Consider the following 21679-nt stretch of genomic DNA (forward strand, 5'->3'; position numbering starts at 1 on the left):
ACACTCTGTTCAATCCTACTCTTTCCTCCAGGTCTTCAAAATAGCTGTTCAAACCCACCTCCTTCAAATTCCCTGCTTTCCTTCCTGAGAGTTCCTGTCGTGTCCATCTTGTTTACCATATGTACCCCACCCATCCCTCTCCCTTTCCACAGATCTCCTTATGCCTCAGTGCCCCACTGTTTTGTCCTTCCCTCTCCCACCCCTCTTGTCTCCTGCTCCCCTTGTTGTACGTTCTGTGTGTTAGCTCTCATATGAGCCTCGACATTGTATACAAATATAAAAAAAATATCTAAAAAAAGCAAAACATTTAGCTGGTCCAAATTAAGTCACAGTTGGATCAAGATAATATTGCAAGATATTTGTGTGGTTGAGGTCAGGTGTGGGGGTGTTATCTGTTGGAAGCAAAACAAGGTGTTATGGGTAGTGAGGGTGAGGTGATACTCTAAAATGATGCAGGAAAAAAAGAATCACTAAAGTAAGCTGAGATTATCTCTTGTTTAACACATTACTGCAGATAAGATATGAAAGTTATTCAAGATTACTGTTGTGCTGAACCCAACTAAGGGAAACAGGGTATGGGGCCTTAACTCATTTGTGACCACCATGCAAAGAGGAGAAAACCACTTTTGAGTACCTCTATCGAAGCTTTCATTATACTGTATTTCAGTTGTGGACTCGTGACATACCGTATGACTGCAGATTTGTAGGACTTTGAAGGACGGGACGCAATTACGAAGGTTCTAAAGGGGTCCCTATTATCTCCTCTCATGCACTGCATATAAATAGTAAGGTGTTCTGAATCTAATAATTGGTTAATGTTTATATCGAGTAGGTGGGTACATGGGTGCTTCCATATTTGACCTGCACTTTTGTTTTTATGTTATTGATGAAAGGCAGAGTAATGTACTGTATGTAGATTGATCATTTTTAATGTGATTTGTGTGTGGAGTGTTTGTTTTTTTCTTTTGTTTTTTTTGGGGTACAAAGTCAAGGCTCGTGGAAGAGATAGAACACGGAATGGATCAGAATGCAACAGAACAAAAGGAACAGCAGGAGAAGGGGGAAATGCGAACAGCAGGGCGGAGAGAGAAGGTAGATGAGACGGACAAACAAGGGATGCGGGTGAGGATGATGTGTAGGGGAGAACGCAAGGGGTGGACAAGATGAATACATAAGCAACATTTTTGAGCGGTGGGGTGCGGGGGTTTAACAGGTGGAGAAAAGATCATGGTTTTGGATTTGGAATGATCTGAGATGGTATTAAACAGCTGTCTTGAAGACCAAGAGGGAAAAATGAGATTGAAGAGGGTGTCGAAGTTGGTTCCACAGGCAGGGGAAAAAAGTGGAACAAATGAATGGCGATGAGCAGTGATTCTAGATTTTTTTTATTCTGGTAGTTTCCCTTGGAGGGAATTGCTGGGGGACCGCATGCATCCTGCAGATACCTGGAGGGGACAAAGCACAGAAAGAGCAGAGAGTAGTACAAGACCAGAAAGGAGGCGGAAGAAGACAGACAGAGAGACCACTGACCTGTCCGCGTTGCCAAAGTGTTGGTAACTGATAACTATAATCTTGTGTTCCTCAATATTATGCATGTGCCTAACATCGAGATGACAACAAGTATGATACAAAAGAGGGTGGAAGAGTGAATAATTACGAAATGTATCGTCTTCAAACATGTCAAACTTGTTAAAATCTACAGACGATGAGGATTGCCTATCAAAGCTCTCTAAAATGTGGTTACATTGCAAACATGTCCAGGTATAAATTGAACCACTATATTGTATATATAAAGCTTTACTTTTGACAAAGGCACCAGTTTTTACCACACCAGTACAAAGTATAAAGCTGACCATTGTAAAGAATAAATTATTTTGTATGGATTATTAAAATTTGGAAACAGAATTAAATGAGAAAGCATCTCAAAATGCACAGCCCATCTGCATCTGCTTTGTACTCAAACTAAACTTAATGAAAACAACAGTTTAAAAAAAATGTGTAATTTATGAATTTGTCTTCTCCATATTCTCATAAGAAACGTTTCTTGAAAATTTGATGACAAAAGTTGAAATGGTAAAAAAATGATGGCCTGAAAAGATACACTGACAAACATGACACAGGCATGCGTGCGCACACGCACACACGCAAAACCCTTTCTCCCACTGTGCAGCGGATAGACAAGAAATATGCTATGGTCAGGTCAGGTCAGGTATGGGAGTATGCGCTGAAGCAGCGCGTCGCTGCGTCCACTTTCCACAGGTACTCCAGGGGCCTCCGTCTGGCCATCCCCCAGGCAGATTCCTGGCCCATCCCCATCTCCTTGAGATGCTGATCAACCTGCTGCAACAACGAGGCACGTAGTCGGCCCATTGGCCTCCTCCACTCACGAGGCTCCCTCTCTGAGAGAATGTGATGAGCAGGATCAGCATCAGGAAAACGAGTCATGTGTCCATATGGCCACATCTGACACTCACGGACTATACAAGTAACAAATTTCATTTGAGTCTCGTCTCAGCAACCACTCATTGGACACAAAGTCCAACCAGCGATAGTCAAGGATTCTCTGAAGAGACCACGTACCAAAGGAATTAAGTCTCCATCTCAGCTCCCTGGTCAGAGTCCAAGTCTCACATCTATAGAGCAGAACTGAAAGCACCCAGGACCTGCAGACTCGGACTTTCATCCTCCTGCACAGGTACCAACAGCACCACACCCCATTATCCAGTGAATCCATGACTCCCCAACCCCGACCCTGATGTCTATTGACCTATGTTCACAGCCAGCAGACACATGAATATCACTACTCAGGCAAGTGAATCTCTCCTTGACCTCAACCTCCTCACCACAAATAGGTACAGACAATATAGCAGCATCCACGATATCATTGAAAGCCTGAATCTTAGTTTTGACCCAGGAAACCCTTCGTTCTTTTTTTTGTTTTGACCCTTAGTAATTAGTTTTGAAGTTTTGATCCCAGAGGCTCCAACTCCTCATTCAACACCTCGAGGGCCCCCAAAAGGATATCTAGAGTCTCCGCCAAGATGACTGCATCATCTGTGAAATCAAGGTCAGAGATCTTGACATTCCCAAACAATGCACCGCAGCTTTATCTCTCTGACATCCTCCCCAGAATTCAGTCCATACAAGCACTGAACAGTTTGGGGGCCAGTACACACCCTGACAAACTCCATTAACAACTCAAAATAAGTCAGAGATGGTACCACCACATCTCACAGAACTCAATACCAGAGTGTAGTTTATCGATGCTATGGGATCGTCCAATAGCTATCTTTACTCTAATTCATGGACCAGTGTGTGTTTCTTTGTTTGTTTGTGTGTGTGTTTTTTCATTCTCATGGCAACAAAGTCACCCATATTAAAATATAGGTGTTTCTTTTAAGGGACAAAAAAAAAAGACAATAACTCAGAAATGTTTCAAGATACAGGTATCAAATTGCAACCATGCTCAAAGGTCAAGGTGACAGTGACATCATTTGCACGATTTTCGTCATACCTGTCAGGCTACCACATGCCTCCTTGTTTGTTTGCTCATCACGCTATTCCTCCTACAGTTCTTGGCCAATTACATCCAAACTTGCTACATCGGATCAGCCTGACTCCAATTAGTGCAAAGGCATGTTTTTATCTTGCCGGTGGTCTTGGGGAGATGCAAATTATCTACGTGAATGTGAATCATGTAGTGCCGCTTCAGGTGGGAAAGGGTACAACAAGCCCACACCCTTTACAGTTCAGTATTCCTGTCCCCACGTTTTCCAGTGCAGTTAGGTATTTTGAATTACACATATGATGAAGGAAATAACACAACCCCCCTGCCTGCTCCCATAAGGAGCGGGTGCTACTCGTAATCAATAAAACAATGGTGCCTCTCTGTCTGTTTTTCTTTGCATCTCCTCTTTCACCGCCTCTTTATAGTCACCAAACTTTGTAAGTATAATTACCCTTGCCGAAGAAGAGGGTATTTGCATTTGGGTCTATTTCTGTGTTGGTTTGTTTGTTTGTTTGTATGCACATAACTTTCGTGTTTTTCTCTGCAAATGCTTGTCGGATTGAGATGAAATTTTCACCATCGGAGTGACTAGTTGTGGAAAATGTTTCATTTATAATTATGACGTCATAGGTAACGTGGTGTGGCAGCCATGTTGGAAAAATGGAAAAAACTTTGGACCTCTATCTCTGAAACCGCATGAAGGAAAAAATTGAAACTTGACACATGACAACTACTCTTCATGGGGAATAAGTGGGACTTTTTGACATCAAAGGTGGCTTCATTATGACGACAAAATTGCATATATAGAACGCTACATCTGATCAGTGTTGAAATTTTGAGGGTCATCAAAGAACAACGAAAGAATAACGCAGGAGGACGAAAGTCCGAGTCTTCAGGTCCTTGGTGCTTCTAGTCATGCTCTTTGGATGTGAGACTTGGACTCTGACCAGGGATCTGTGATGGCAACTTAATTCCTTTGGTACCAGGTCTCTTCGGAGAATCCTTGGTTATCGCTGGTTGGACTTTGTGTCCAACGAGTGGTTGTTGAGAGAGACTCAAATGAGATTTGTTACCTGCATAATCCATGACCGTCAGCTGCGGCTGTATGGACATGTGGCTCGTTTTCCTGACGCTGATCCTGCTCACCAGATTCTCTCAGTGAGGGAGCCTCATGAGTGGAGGAGGCCAATGGGTCAACCACATGTGCTGTGGTTGCAGCAGGTTGATCAGCACCTCAAGGAGATGGGAATGGGCCAGGCACCTTCCTGGGGGTGGCCAGATGGAGGCCTCTGGAGTACCGGCGGAAATTGGACGTTGCGATGCGCTGCTCCAGCGCATGCTCCCATACCTGACCTTACCTGATCTAAGAATAAAATGGTCCACAGAAAAAAAAATTGATGGTGTCACCGGTCATGTGATTTGGCAGGCATATTGTTTAAAAAGAAAATATATATATATATATATATATATATATATATATATATATATATATATATATATATATATATATATATATATATATATATATATATATATATTTTCTTCTCTGAAGTGGCTGAAAAGATCGAGGAAAAACTTTACATGTATGACCGCCTATTCATGAGGAATAAAAGGTTCACACATATGTTGTCGCAGGTCACATGGTTTGGCAGCCATATAGGATTTACCCAAAAACCTATAAAAACCTTCTCCAGAACAGCGAAACAGATTGAGGGAAAACTTCACACAAATGTTCCCTAAGCCATGGGTGTACAATTTTGCTAAGGAATAATTAATAGCTCACATAGTTTGGCAGCCATATTGGATTGAAGAAAATTATTAAACAATGTTTTCTCCGGAACCGCTTAATCAAACAACGTGAAACTTCAAAATGATGATCTTATAGTGATGGAGAATACATGTTTTAAATTTCAAATTTATCGGACGAATGGTCTGGCAGCCAGAATTAGTTTATTTTTTGATCTGTGTTCTTTTTTTATATGTAGATTTTTTTTTTTAATCTTTTGAATAAACCCCAACTTGGCTGTGCCTGGATGGGTTTGAGGGTAGCAGAGTTGCAGCTGAAATTTGAATCCTCTCCAGGTTCCTCCTGATGACTTCTACTTTGCTTTTTGCTTGTTCAGGTTCCTTCTGATTACTTCAATGCAGGGATGTACTTACTTGGTCTTCCATTTGATTTGAAATGGATTTATTTTAATCCCATTCTAAATTTAATTGAACAATGAATAATCATTTCTTAAAAACGGCATGGGTCAGGGTCAGGTCTGCGATATAAGACGGATTGCATCAAAGCGGGATGTCTTGGTACCCGGTCATCACTTCCAGCAATTATAAAGTGGCAGTTCTCGTTATGTCTCATTAATTACGTAACACACCAAGACACAAATGCCACACAAAAGAAGTCCTAGCAAGGGTCTGCAATCTCTGATTGCTCTATTTCTTGTCAACAATGTTTTACTATGTGCTTCAGGTATCTTCATTTCCTTACAAGTCCTCCTTTTATTCTGTTCGGCTCAGCGAAAAGTAAATTTTCATCATGCACAAGTGAAACGAAAAGCGGGGTTAAGCAATTGCTTGATTTATGTCTGTTTTTTAAAAGCATGTGGCACTCTGGATGACATCATGGCATTTAAAAGGGTGGCGCTATCAGTGCCAATCCATCAGAATTGAAGCAGTAGTAATGGAGTCGTAGTATTACCGTTTTGTCCCATCAAATCCCATACCATCCAATCACCCACCCATCCTTGATGGGTATATGCACAAGTTTTACATATTTAAAAGAGACATGAACCACAGCATTGATCGTCTGTCGAATTGAAATACACTTTCGTTTCTCTCCTTTCTGATAATGAAGTCACAAATGAGGCCAGGATGCCACATTTGTCCAAATTAAACCGATACCCAATTGTGAAATACATCATTCTCAGTCATTACATTCTAGCAGATGTCATACCCTTTTGTCATTACCCTCGCAAAAGAATCATTATGCATGGATCACAAAACTGAAACATCAGGTCAGGTCAGGTATGGGAGCATGTGCCAGAACAGCGCGTCGCTGCGTCCACTTTCCGCCGGTACTCCAGGGGCCTCCGTCTGGCCATCCCCCAGGCAGATGCCAGGCCCATCCCCATCTCGTTGAGATGATGGTCAACCTGCTGCAACCATGAGGCACGTGGTCGGCCCACTGGCCTCCTCCACTCATTAGACTCCCTCGCTGAGAGAATCTGGTGAGCAGGATCAGCATCAGGAAAACGAGCCACATGTCCATACAGCCGCAACTGACGCTCACGGACTATGCAGGTAACAAATCTCATCCGAGTCTCTCTCAGCAACCGCTCGTTGGACACAAAATCCGACCAGCGATAGCCAAGGATTCTCCGAAGACACCTGGTACCAAAGGAATTAAGTCTCCGTCTCAGATCCTTGGTCAGAGTCCAAGTCTCGCACCCATAGAGCAAGACTGGAAGTACCAAGGACCTGAAGACTCGGACTTTCGTCCTCCCGCACAGGTACCGGCAGCGCCACACCTCATGATCCAGTGAATCCATGACTCCCCAGGCCCGACCCAGACGTCTATTGACCTCCGACTCGCAGCCAGCAGAGACATGAATATCACTGCCAAGGTAAGAGAATCTCTCCACGACCTCAACATCCTCACCACAAACAGACACAGACAGGCCAGCAGCATCCAAGATGTCACCGAAAGCCTGGATCTTAGTTTTGACCCAAGAAACCCGTAATCCCAGTGGCTCCGACTCCTCATTCAGCACTTCGAGGGCCCCCAAAAGGATGTCTAAAGTCTCCGCAAAGATGACTGCATCGTCTGCAAAATCAAGGTCCGAGATCTTGACATTCCCAAACGATGCACCGCAACTTGATCTCTCCGACATCCTCCCTAAAATCCAGTCCATACAAGTGCTGAAAAGTGTGGGGGCAAGTACACATCCCTGACGAACTCCAGTAACAACTGGAAATAAGTCAGAGGTGGTACCACCACACTTCACAGCACTCTCAGAACCAGAGTAGAGTTCAGACATCAGATCGATCAGTTTTGGTGGCACCCCACGAAGACCAAGAATCCTCCAGAGGACATCCCGATTCATTGAATTGAACGCTTTACAGAGATCAACATAGGCTGCAAGCAGCCCCTGCCGAAACTCTCGTCTGTGTTCGGTGAGGACACGAAGGGCAAGGATACAGTCAATCGTTGACCTCTTTGGTGTAAAGCCTGACTGCTCTGGACGCTGGTGCTCAAGCAGATGGTGGCGAACCCTATCAAGAATTATCCGAGCAAAGACCTTGCCCGGCACTGAGAGCAGCGTCACCCCTCGGTAGTTGTTGCAGTCTTGGCGATCACCCTTCCCTTTCCAGAGAGGGACAACAAGGCCCTTCTTCCAGTCAGTTGGGATGATGCCTGTGTTCCAGGCAGAGCACAAAACTGCATGAAACGACACGAGTGCAGCATTTCCACCAGCCTTGAGAAGTTTGGCATGGATGCCACAAATCCCTGGAGCTTTGCCCCGTTTCAACTGGTTCACCGCAGCCCGTGTTTCCACAAGCGAAGGTGGACCACAGTTGATTCGTGGGTCAGCAACAGGGATTGTAACACCCTTGACGTCCAACTCGACAGCTGGGGGATCAGCCTGGTACAACCGCTTAAAGTAACCGGCCCAGCGGGCCTTCACTTCAGACACCTCTGTCAAGAGCCTACCACTCTCTGCTCGAACTGCAGTGCTCCGAGGGATGGGCTTGGATGAACGTAATGCGTGAATTCCCCTGTAAGCGGGACGAGAATCACCTGTCCACAGGTGATGCTCTGCCCCCTCACAGATTCCTCGCACATAGGCCTCCTTGTCCAACCTCAGTGCACGTACAGTTTTACGCCTCAGCTCTCTGAACAGCTCAGCTCTGCCATTCAGCCTGGCCCTGCGACTCTGGTCAATGGTATCCAGTGTCCCTTGAGAGACAAAATTCTTCTTTGCCCTGTGGTGAGTTCCAAGACATCCACCGGCAACATCAAGGACGATGGTCTTGAAGGCGCTCCACAACTCTTCAGGACCCCCCAAAGCACCCAGACCCCCCAAGTGTCCAGTCAGCCTGTTCGCAAACTCCTCAGCTACTCTCTCATCCCTGAGCTTGGCAACATCCAGCCTCGGCTGGGATGGTACCATTCTCCAGGATTTAAGGTGCAGCTTTAGAGTTGCTACAACAAGCCTGTGGTCAGTATTGAGGAACTGAGCACTCCGGTAGACCCTGCAGTTCTGGATCATCCTCCAACGACCATCAATGAGGACATGGTCAATCTCCTTTGCCACACCGCCAGCGTTGGAATACCAAGTCCAGCGATGAGCTTGTGGGCGCTGAAACCATGAACCAGCCACCCTAAGTCCATGACTTCTTGCAAAGTCAAGGAACTTAGTGCTATTCTGGTTCATAGTTCCTGACCCATGGGGACCAACACACACCTCATAACCATCCCTATCAGTTCCAGTCGATGCATTGAAATCCCCCAAGACTAGAAGTGTATCTCGTCTGGGGCACTGATCAACCACAGACTCGAGTGTGGCGTAGAATGTGTCTTTCACGGTGAGATCACTCGCCTCAGTCGGAGCATAAACAGAGACCAGGGAAATGACACCTAAGGAGTGACGAATCCTTAATCTCATAATACGCTCGTTGACTGGTGTTACCTCAATTATCATTGGGGTCAGCTTATTGGACACAGCTACAGCAACTCCTTGGGTATGGTAACCATCAAAGCGACCAGACCAATAGTAGGTGTAACCACCCACCATTATCTCGCCGCAATCCGGTCTCCAAACCTCAGAGAGAGCTGCAATCCCGATGTCCAAACGCTTGAGCTCAGATGATAACAGAGACAGGTGATCATCCTCTCTTAGGGATAGGACATTCCAGGCACCCACCCGAAGGGACCGCCTCAGGTTAACCCAAGGAGACCGCTGTCTGGTGGACGACACCTCAGCACCACTCCGACACACTCTCCCGCAATCTGACCCAGGGATGGTGGACGCAAACATCATTAATCGCACAATTCCTTGTGATGACTGAATGAACCTCTTGCACCTATCATACACCTCCATACATATCCTGAGTTGTAATGTATTACTGGTGTGGAAACAGCCAAGTCTTCTCCTTGTAAGATAAACTGTTCATGGGACAAATCACATGCATGTCTCACAGACTCACGTGTGAAATTAGAAAAGCTACTTTTTATTTGTCGATTATTTTTTTCCCCCAGCAGGAATTGATCACGCATGTTTTAAATGTCCATGACTGCATTATACGATGACGCAAGCAAAATACGTTTTCCAACTTTGAAATCAGTTTGCCTAACTTTCCGATGGATGGGTGTGAGATTAAAATTACTCAAATTCGATTTTAAGGGACTGGGAGAATAGCTCAGAGGTATGCTGACCCACCTTTGAGCTGTCTAGCTTGGGTTAGAATCACGACCCGCCTATAAACTGACAACCTCCCTGTGTTCCACATGCAGCGCAATGCATCAATGTGTGCAATATCCCTCTAACGGATGTAAAGCCAGACCCATCAAACAGCACTGGTCATTGGTGGACATTAAGGATAAAATGGGTGTATTTCAAGAAGAGTAGAATGGATATCACTGACAGCCTGAACAATTAGAAATCCCTGCCTAAATCACCTTCAGGCAAATGTAAGACCTGGCCGGTTCATGAAAGACTTGGGGCAAAAACGTTCCTCGGCTGATCTACAGGAAGGTGTGAATAAACGGGGCTGATAAAGAAGTATGAGTATATATATATATATATATATATATATATATATATATATATATATATATATATATATATATATATATATATATATATATATATATATGAGATTTAAATTTTCACATTAATTGTGTGACCTTGATTTCAAATTCGATTTTTCTCTTTCAAACTGTGGTTTATACTATGCAATGCCAGAATAACATCCATCCATGAAAAGTTTAAAATGTTCATTAACAGCGATTACGACAAGAAGTATCAAATTATTTTTCCATGAAGAAAACATCTGAAGTATTGCATGCGTTACATATGAAGTCTAAAATGAGATTAAGTATTAATCTGTTTAAACTCTGGATGATCGTTCTGTGAGTCTGCAAAAAAAGTCTAACTGGTGCACATTGAATTTACACATATGTATGTGCGCACACGTGTATATATATATATATATATATATATATATATATATATATATATATATATATATATATATATATATATATATATATATATATATATATATATATGAACAGAGCTCAAGCCCTGTGTGCAGCAACACGACAGATCTAATCCCATCACAGTGATTACCGCATTATCTTTTAACAAGCATGGTCCACCATTGCAAACAAATTGAACTTTGGTATTAATATTGGTAATGACATCACAGTGATGCTGAGGTTGAGTGAACTCAAAACACACACACACACACACACACACACACACACACACACACACACACACACACACACACACACACACACACACACACACACACACACACACTTCAACAATCATAACATTAAATAAGTTGTATTCATTTATAATGTATACTGTAGCTATTAAAGCACCTTTTTACATTCCCACCATAAATTCTAAGACGAAGGATTGTCTGCTCTTTTTTCGAGAGGATATTGACACCCGCGAACATTTAATACACACGCATCGTGATAACGCTTCTGAATACGGTCACAAAAGTTTTGCAAAGTGTCGTTGCACCTCGAGAAATGATTGCATTCTCTTTCCTCCACGACCATATCCCATGGCATAGCTTTCCGAGACGATGATCGCTAAATTAGCGTTGGCAAAGTCATTAAACCAAACGTTTTTGGCAGTGTTATCTCAAAAGGGCAATAATAGATATCCAACAGCATATGAACCAGGCCCAACAGCATGAGATATGATCCTTCGCTCTTCATCACCATGTATAAACAGCTCCGGGGTGTGGTAACACAAGCTGTACTCAATAAGCAAGCTGTATCATTAAATTGTGAGAGTGAACTTTGCAAACGCAGCGAGACCCCCCTGCGGAAACACCTGATGTTAGCACAGACGGGCCATGGTTCACTTTACAGAGTCCAATTTACCCTCCTTGAGTGCGTTTGTTTTCCTGCAATAGTTTATGATTTTTGGAAAGTCGCCAGTCAGGTCTAAACCCCGATCTGACAAGCAATACACGTGAGGCGTTCAAAAAGCTCAACCAACGACATACTCATAATAATACAAGAAACGTCAACTGGTGTTATATTTTTCAATCTATTGATATATAAAATTTGCAAGGAAATAATTTTTCTTACAAATCACATATACTAAGATATTTAAAAGCAATTAGAAAGGTTCTATTGTGAGTTTCTCAGCCGAGGTTGTGGATCCACTGTTTGGAGAGGTTCTGGGCTGAAAGGGTTGAAACCTCCATGAAGAACAGAGGGTTACGAAGCTCAGTTGATAATCCGGGCAGTTAGAAAAAAAAATAATCTGTTAATGGCTGACAAGTTACTGAAGCTCTTACTTTAAACATAAAACTATCTTAGCAGTTACTGATCCATGTGTGGAGCAGCTTTATGGGGGGAGGGAAAAAAATAATGTATATATATGTGTGTGTGTATATGTGTGTGTGTTTTTAGATATGCATCTATAATGACGAAGCTGTAATCCTTCTTTAGTAAATATCTCTTGAAGCATGAATGCAAGCAGTGTCATCAAACACACGCTGTATTTGTACAATTCTCACGAGAATAAATCATTTTTGGTGAGAAGACATCTGTTTATACAAAAGCACAGTTCAAATTACGACAGTTTATTCAGAAGTAAGTGTATCATTTCACGTTTTATATACATTTCACGATTCGGTTCAACGTGTTTTCTTTTGTAACGGCTATAAAAAAAAATAAAGAAAAGGTCAAAGTTTGTTTCCAATTCATCATTCTAAGATAAATTGCAAAGCAAGGAAAAAAATACATATATAAAAGGAAATTTCAAGGCCAAAAACTATGCCATGGTATTGTATTGCATCATGAAAACCTGATATGATGTCACGTTGAGGGGCGAGGAAAACAGGTCGATCGCCTGCTCGAGTGGGACAATGACGATTGTTCCGATTTTTAAGGGAGGATTGTTTTTTGTTTTGTTTTTTTAACTCCAAGAAACGAGGTCGTTTTTATTCCGACTAACAGGGCGCTCTGTAATAAGGGAGCTCTTAAGCCCGCGGCGCGTCATGTCGTTTTGTTTACAATCAGTCCCGCGAATACCGCGACCCTTCGAGTTCGGGCTCTCAAGGCGAGAACAGAGTGAAAGGCTCGTGTCACCTGTTCCTAAGTGGTTGAAATTATAGATTATGGGGCCGACGTGGACTTAAGGAAAGACAGATAGCGCGTCTCCGAGAAAACTGCTGCAGGGTCCAGCAAGGCCTGGCCAATCCCGCCACTGATGGATCGTTCCTCTCGCCATATCGACCGCGAGCTGATGCAGTCGATTCGCCGAGCGCTCTTAGAAAACTGCCGGCAATTAATTGAGCCTTGTCCTAACATCGATCATTCGGCCTGGCAGCTATCGATGGAGATTAGTGCTGAAGGACCATTTTATCACTTTAAATAAACATTCACCCCCTGTTACAGAAGGAGGTGTTTGGGGGGGGGGGGTGGGGGGTTGAGAGACTAATCGCAATGAAGTGTATTTAAAATCTTGACCGTTACAATATCATTGTTCGCCGGAGGTGGGGATTGCTTTCGGGCACACGCTCACGCTCTTGTTATGACATCGATCGATGTGATTAATTATCGATGAAGTGCAGTAAAAAGATTGAGCCAGGTATAGATATTCCTCCTGGATTCATAATGGGGCCTTCGTGTTCAAAAAGGTTATCTTGTATCATAAATAATAATATAATAATAGTAATCAATACCAATTATAACAATATAATATAAACGATATGATAGTCCCACGCTGAAAGTGATGGTATAAACGATCAACTACAACCATTAAACACTAACAATGGTATCCGATAGCTACGTTTGTGTAAACTGCCTCCTGTGTAAAGTATACGGATTGAAGGTTCATTGACTCGGCAGAAAACTTTCAGATGCTAAACTAACGGTGAAAATAAAAAATAAAAATAAAAGTAAAAACAGATAAGCTTCGCAGTTTTATATATCATATTAAAAATAATGTATTAAATGAGGCAAACCTGGTTCACGTTTTGTGTGAGTTGGTTTTACAGTGATTAATTGGTCGTTTGGAGCAGTTTTTTAAAAAACATGGCAAATCATCAAAGGATAATTAATTAGTACTCAAGCCAGAATTGGAACCAGTACCATAAATGCACCACGGTCAAGTACGTACAAGGTTTGAACATGTCCTGACGAGGCGCAGAAAAATGGTGTATAAAGAACTGACCGGGAGCAACATCACGAGTCCGTAAATTGGCGATTTCACCCTAGGCCATGTACTTATTGATCATGCCTCGTATATGGTATATGCAAACCACCTGGATAATAAAAGTTACCGCAGGTAGAGAGGATGTGAAAGTAAACTAAAAATTCAAACGTGTTTCGAACACTTTTTCAGTGATCCCCACGGTCGGAAGGTGTATGGAAGGATTACGATCTTTACGACTCACGCATGTTGGGATCGTCATGGCTGTTGACCGGAATGATCTCCATGCACTGCTGCCCATACAGGTAATAGTCCACCTCCTCTGCCGTGAAGGGTAAGGCTTGCACATGCTCGTGGGGTGGTGCCTCCTCCCGGGGGGAGGGAGAGGCACACGTGCGACGATCCAGAATAGGCGCCTTCGCCGGGGGTCCGTGCATAGGTCCCGCAACCCTCGGGGATGCCATTCCGCGGGAGGCCAGGAGCAAGCCCGGCTCAGGCAGTTCCGTTGGGTGAGGCACGGCGTCGCCTTTCGCCAGGTTCCCCGGAAAGAGGGGTGCCCAGTGCTGCATGTAAGTCGCATCGAGCTTTAGGAATGTCGGCGGGTAACTCGCGGTCGGCTTCATGATCTCCTGAGCGAGCAGCGCACCCTGTGCACCCGGGAAAGGCCAGGAGATGGTGCGTCGAGGATCCTGGTGGATGCTGCAAAGGTGAAATGATGATATCACTTACAGCACAAGCTTACCACTCCAGCGTCACAACACAAAATATCAGCACCATCTCACTGTACAAACTTGCATCAGCATCTTACATCAGCAGGTGAAACACAGGCTGGGAAAACAAACTTACAGCACTACCTATTAGCACCACCTTACAGCATGAACTCAGATGAAGCAGGAACGTACAGTAATCCCTTACTGCACCACTTATTGCAGCAACTCACAAGTATCAGCTTTCAGCACCAACTCACCGTACCAGTTGGCAGCACGAGCTTGCAACGTCACTCTTCAGTGCCACTTCACAAGAGAAGATTCAGACCCATAACTTCACATAAATTCACTTTTGTAATAGGATCATACATTTACTATTACACGTGTTTATCCGCAAATCGCTCATGGTTGCACATATTATTTACGTGCTACATTACAAGCTGTTTTACATGCAATATTAACACGTTAAGTTATATTACACATGCTGCAGATATACATGCTATATCAACATGTTAAGTTATATTACACATGCCATATATTATGCTGTTCTACTTAACGCATATTATACATGCTGCAGATATACATTCTATTCTACATACTATATTAACACGTTATGTTATATTATACTTGTTGCAGATATACATGCTATATTAAACACATGTTATGCTATATTATACTTGCAGATATAGATGCCATATTAACACATGTTATGTTGCATTATACTTGCTGCAAATATGCATGCTATATTAACACATGTTATGTTATATTATACTTGCTGCACATTTTCATGCTATATTAACACATGTGATGTTATATTATACTTGCTGCAGATATGAATGCTATATGGACATATGTTATGTTATATTATACTTGCAGATATACATGCTAATTTGCATGCTGTTCCACATGCTATATTATATATATATATATATATATATATATATATATATATATATATATATATATATATATATATATATATATATTATACATGCTGTGGATATACATACTATATTAACACGTCATGTTATGTTATACTTGCTTCAAATATGCATGCTATATTACATGCTGTTCTGCATGCCATAATACATGTTATGTGATATGCTATGACATGTGATTTCCCTTTAAAGACCACCTTGATTTTTCAATTTATAGGGAACAGTTCAAAGTGATATCCAACTAATTGTAGAATAAAATTCTCGTTGTTGTACCAATGCTCTGGTTATAGTCATTTTAGGCTGTGTGTATGTATATATATATATATATATATATATATATATATATATATTGGAGACAAAGTGAGAGAGGCGAGATTGCGATGGTTTGGACATGTGCACAGGAGGGAAACGGAGTATATCGGGAGAAGGATGTTGAAGATGGAGCCGCCAGGCAGGAGGAGAAGAGGAAGGCCAAAGAAGAGGTTCATGGATGCGGTGAGGGCGGACATGCGGGTGGTTGGAGTGTCAATGGAAGATGTGGAGGATAGAGCAAAATGGAGACAGTTGGTCCGCTGTGGCGACCCCTAGCGGGAGCAAGCCGAAAGAGGAAGAAGAAGATATATATATATATATATATATATATATATATATACATACACACACACACAAGCAATTAATTTTTTTCATTCCCAATGGATGTTTAATTATAACTCGGATCGGAAAAGGGTTTTACCTGTGATGAAGAGGGTGATAAAATGAAAGACAGTGTATGTGTGTGTGTGTACAATATATATATATATATATATATATATATATATATATATATATATATATATATATATATATATATATATATATATATATATATATATATATACACATATACATGGCCGGTCAAAAGTTTTAGAACACCCCCATTTTTCCAGTTTTTACTGAAATTTAAGCAGTTCAAGTCCAGTGAATAACATGAAATTATACAAAGCTAGGCGGTAAACTGCCAGAGGTTCAAGAAAAGTTTAGGTTACCAAAAACTGAAAAATAATGTACAGTAAATTTCAGAGTTGCTAAAAAGGCCCTTTTCAGGGAACAAGTAATGGGTTAGCAACTGCAGCTGTTCTGCAGCAATGAAAGTAAATTAAGCCTTTAAAGTTGATGCAAACAATTCCGACAGGTATCCCAACTTTTGGTGATTAGTAACAAACCCTCTGTCTGTATAAAAGCAGTGTTGGAACAGACTGTGTTGCTACACCCTCTGAAGCATTATTTGGGCAATATTGCACTGCAGGAAGTAGTATGTTGCTATGATAATGGCGAGAAAAAGACAATTCACAAAGAAAGACAGACAGACCATTTTAACCCTTAAAAGTGGAGGTCTTTCCTTTAGAGAAATTGCAAAGTAAGCCAAGGTGTCAGTGAGTACAGTTTCCTCCACCATCAAAAGGCACTTGGAAACTGGAGGAAACTCTGACAGGAAGAAGTCTGGCAGACCCAAAGCCACAACACAATCAGAAGGCAAGTTTCTGAGAGTCAACAGCTTGCGTGATAGGTGGCTCACAGGACAGCAGCTTCAAGCACAGCTTAACACCAGATGAAGTAAGGAAGTCTCAGTTTCAACTGTGAAGAGAAGACTTTGAGCTGCACGTTTGACAGGTCGAGTGGCAGTAAGAAAGCCATTGCAAAGATGGAAAAATAAGAAAAAGAGGCTTGCCTGGGCCATGAAGCACTGCCAGTGGACTACTGAAAACTGGAAGAAGGTCTTATGGACTGATGAATCAAAATTTCAAATCTTCGGTTCATCACGCAGGGTTTTTGTACGCCGTCGAGTCGAGTTTCGCCGTCGAGCAGGCGAAAGGATGGTTCCTCAGTGTGACACCAACTGTCAAACATGGAGGAGGAAGCGTGATGATCTGGGGCTCTTTTGCTGGATCCAGAGTCGGCGACTTGCACAGTGACTGGCAACCTGAACCAAAAGGGCTACCACAGCATTTTGCAGTACCATGCGATACCCTCTGGTCTATGCCTAGTTGGTCAGGGGTTCATCCGCAGCAAGATAACGACCCAACACATACCTCCAGGCTGTGTCAGAACTACCTTAGAAGAAAGAACAAGACGGTAGGCTTCATATCATGGAATGGCCAGCACAGTATCCAGACTTATACCACATTGAGCTGGTTTGGGATGAACTGGACAGAAGGGTGAAAGCAAAGCAACCTACAAGTGCAACACATTTGTGGGAACTTCTGCAACATTGTTGGGAAGAACTTTCCAAACAATATTTGATTTCCATTGGAGAAAGAATGCCACGAGTATGTTCGGCTGTTATATCTGCAAAAGGTGGCTACTTTGATGAGTCAAAAATTTGGATTAAATGTTGTTCAACAAAACGATCCATGATTTCTTTTTTATCTGCAATTGTTTATTTGTTCTCTGCATTAATTTCAGAGTACATTGAAACATTAAACTGCTTAAATTTCAGTAAAAACTGGAAAAATGGGGGTGTTCTAAAACTTTTGACTGGTCGTGTTCACTCATATACTGTATATATATATATATATATATATATATATATATATATATATATATATATATATATATATATATATATATATATATATATATATATATATATATATATATATAATTTTTTTGTAATAAACATCCTTGCATGAGATGAGCTTAATGAGGGTGGAAGAGAGAACCAAAGGACATTCATCCGACTTTTAATGAATTTTTGTTTGATCACATCTGTTGATCTCACAGAGTTTGGTGTAGATCCATCAAACGGTACGTTGTATTATATAGACTCATCTCATGAAAAGTGTGGACCCATCTCATGGTGAGTCGTGAGGATCCATATCACGCACTCACTCATCACATCACTCCATATATTAATGTCCAATCGTTACGTCATCAGACGTGAGATCAGCAGAAACGTTCTTCGTAAAAGATTACCTAGTGTACGTTGGTGTTGTCTTGTATACCTTGGTTATGTAAAAAAATTACATCGTTCTTACTTGTGCATTATCTACATCACTCTGTATATTTACACGGATGTTTTCTATGCATTGAAACTCTATAATGCGTTTGGAAAAAAAAAAAACAGGACAAATAAAACATCAAGCACATCGAGGTATAAGAAATAATGCTTTCATATATATATATATATATATATATATATATATATATATATATATATATATATATATATATATATATATATATATATATATATATATTATAATATAGAAATAATATGAGAAACATGTAAACAAAATAAACCACCAAACAAAGAAGAGAACTATAAACTTCAACATTTACAGAAATGGAAAGTACAGTAGAGAGTATATGTACATATAAATAAATAATTTAGTCCCCCCTTTGTGGAAAGTATTGTTCTGGTGGGTTTGGTGTGCTTTGCGACTGGGTGTTTTGCGGTGTAATGGGTGTTTGTGAGTGTGGAGTGTAACGGGTGTTTTGCGGTGTAATGGGTGTTTGTGAGTGTGGTGTGTAACGGGTGTTTGTGAGTGTGGAGTGTAACGGGTGTTTTGCGGTGTAACTGGTGTTTGTGAGTGTGGAGTGTAATGGGTGTTTGTGAGTGTGGAGTGTAACGGGTGTTTTGCGGTGTAACTGGTGTTTGTGAGTGTGGAGCGTAATGGGTGTTTGTGAGTGTGGAGTGTAACGGGTGTTTTGCGGTGTAACTGGTGTTTGTGAGTGTGGAGTGTAATGGGTTTTTGTGAGTGTGGAGTGTAACGGGTGTTTTGCGGTGTAATGAGTGTTTGTGAGTGTGGAGTGTAACGGGTGTTTGTGATTATGGAGTGTAATGGGTGTTTGCGGGTGTGGAGTGTAACGGGTGTTTGTGGGTGTGGAGTGTAGCGGGTGTGGAGTGTAACGGGTGTTTGCGGGTGTGGAGTGTAACGGGTGTTTGCGGGTGTGGAGTGTAACGGGTGTTTGCGGGTGTGGAGTGTAACGGGTGTTTCCGGGTGTGGAGTGTAACAGGTGTTTGCGGATGTGGAGTGTAACGGGTGTTTGCGGGTGTGGAGTGTAATGGGTGTTTGCGAGTGTGGAGTGCAATGGTTATTTGCGGGTGTGGAGTGTAATGGGTGTTTGCTGGTGTGGAGTGTAATGGGTCTTTGTGGGTGTGGAGTGTAATGGGTGCTTGCGGGTGGTGGAGTGTAATGGGTATTTGCGGGTGTGGAGTGAAATGGGTCTTTGCGGGTGTGGAGTGTAATGGGTCTTTGCAGGTGTGGAGTGTAATGGATCTTTGTAGGTGTGGAGTGTAATGGGTCTTTGCGGGTGTGGAGTGTAATGTGTGTTTGCAGGTGTGGAGTGTAATGGGTGTTTGTGGGTGTGGAGTGTAACGTGTGTTTGCAGGTGTGGAGTGTAATGGATGTTTGTGGGTGTGGAGTGTAATGGATGTTTGTGAGTGTGGAGTGTAATGGGTGTTTGTGGGTGTGGAGTGTAATGGGTGTTTGCAAGTGTGGAGTGTCATGGATGTTTGCAGGTGTGGATTGTAATGGGTGTTTGCGGGTGTGGAGTGTAATGGATCTTTGCAGGTGTGGTGTAATGGATGTTTGCGAGTGTGGAGTGTAATGGGTGTTTGCGGGTGTGTAGTGTAATGGATGTTTGTGAGTATGAATACGAAGTTTATTTTGTGTGGTGATATTTACCATGTCGGTGTGACGTGTGATGAGATACGAGAGGTGAGTGAAATGAGGGATATCACTATAAAGTTTTCTTTGTGCAAGTGAGTAGTGCAAGGTGCGTTTGGAGTGCGTCGTCGTGTGCAAGGTGAGTTTTATGAGGCGTATGAATTGTGAAGAGAGTGGGCTGTGTTGAGCGAGACGGATGAACTAACAGGTACCGTGAGGTTGTAGCTTGTGAGGTAGTTTTGTGCGAGGTGATTTTTGTTTTTTTATGAATTGTGAGAAGTGGCTGAGTTCGGCGTTTTCCGTGACGTGGGTGAGGAGTGCGAGTTGGCTTGTTTGAAGAATCGGAATTACCTTCGTGTTGTCATGGATACGGTAATGACAATGTAAACTCCCAAGACCTATATTAAGTACTAACTCGCATCTCAGTCCCGACTTGAGAAAACAAAAAAAACAAAAACTCGCACCAACATAGACGGACGGACACGTAGTCCGTACGACCCCGCACGACCCCGTACGACCCCGTACGTGTAGCCGCCACATGTACCTGAGTTCGAGACAGGCTCGCTGAGCCATGTTAGCCGCGCAGGTCATTCCGGCCCCGCGAGTACTCCGAGAGCATCTCACATGGTGCGCACGATCCTCAAGCACCCCCTCCGTGCGCTCCGGGCGGGACGGCTCCGGGAGTGTGCAACATCTCGGCCACGCCTCCCGCCCCGCCCCCAAACCACCATGCCAAACTTCGCCCCGCCCCTTTTGTCCTCGAGACTCCGAATCTTTCTCACAACGAGGCGTTTCGAACTCACCGAACGCGACAACTCCGCTTGTGCTGGACGCACTGCCGACGCTTCAAGGTGATGGGAACAGGGAGGAGGAGGCTCGAGGGTAGTCGGGATGCTGCCGTCGTGCCCGTCCTCACGAGGTTCTCACTTACAGACACTTGTTTGTTGCGTTGCACCGAAACCCCTAAATGGGCCCATCCGGTCCGATCCGATCCGATCCGAGACAAACTTTAAAAAATTCGCCTTCAATGCGGTTTAATACACACGTAGCTGGTGCCGTCACCACCAAGTACAGTAAGTGTTTTTAAACCACCACACGTGCTGACATTTAACCACGTCTGTGTAAACGTGTGGTTGTGTCCACTTCGAATCATGATTAGCTCGAAAGAGATTCCACACTCGATCAAAGACAGAGGTGTGTGTGTGTGTGTGTGTGTGTGTGTGTGTGTGTGTGTGTGTGTGTGTGTGTGTGTGTGTGTGTGTGTGTGTGTGTGTGTGTGTGTGTGTGTGTGTGTGTGTGTGTGTGTGTGTGTGTGTGTGTGTGTGTTCGTTCTTGGATTGAAACTAGTTCATTACAAAAGTTACTGCCCTAAAGTGGCCACATAACACGGGTGAATGTATAAAACCAATGAATGCATCATCAATACATGTACAACTGGAGGGGGAGCACTTGGTAGAGTGCAAAA

The 21679-nt window shown here is 42.7% G+C and overlaps 1 protein-coding gene across 3 annotated transcripts in view; it reads right to left on the minus strand.

Annotated features, from left to right (window-relative positions):
• The window catches only part of PRDM6 (PR/SET domain 6), a 98138-nt gene extending 77077 nt beyond the window's left edge, over window positions 1–21061 (minus strand). Inside the window, exons 1-2 of one of the 3 annotated variants that reach the window (XM_085846436.1) lie at window positions 20759–21058; window positions 14165–14619 (exon numbers count right to left, since the gene is read on the minus strand). In XM_085846436.1, the coding sequence (XP_085702562.1) occupies window positions 14165–14619; window positions 20759–20805 (502 nt within the window). In that variant the 5' untranslated portion in view covers window positions 20806–21058. Of the gene's footprint in view, window positions 1–14164; window positions 14620–20758 lie in introns of all 3 variants that reach the window. The other 2 variants (XM_085846437.1, XM_085846439.1) reach the window with 2 other exon arrangements.
• Between the last annotated feature and the right edge of the window lie 618 nt (window positions 21062–21679).

The sequence above is a fragment of the Eptatretus burgeri genome, chromosome 11 (assembly GCF_056783735.1).
Source record: "Eptatretus burgeri isolate ZD-2024b chromosome 11, Ebu_testis_v1, whole genome shotgun sequence".
Lineage (NCBI taxonomy): Eukaryota > Metazoa > Chordata > Myxini > Myxiniformes > Myxinidae > Eptatretus > Eptatretus burgeri.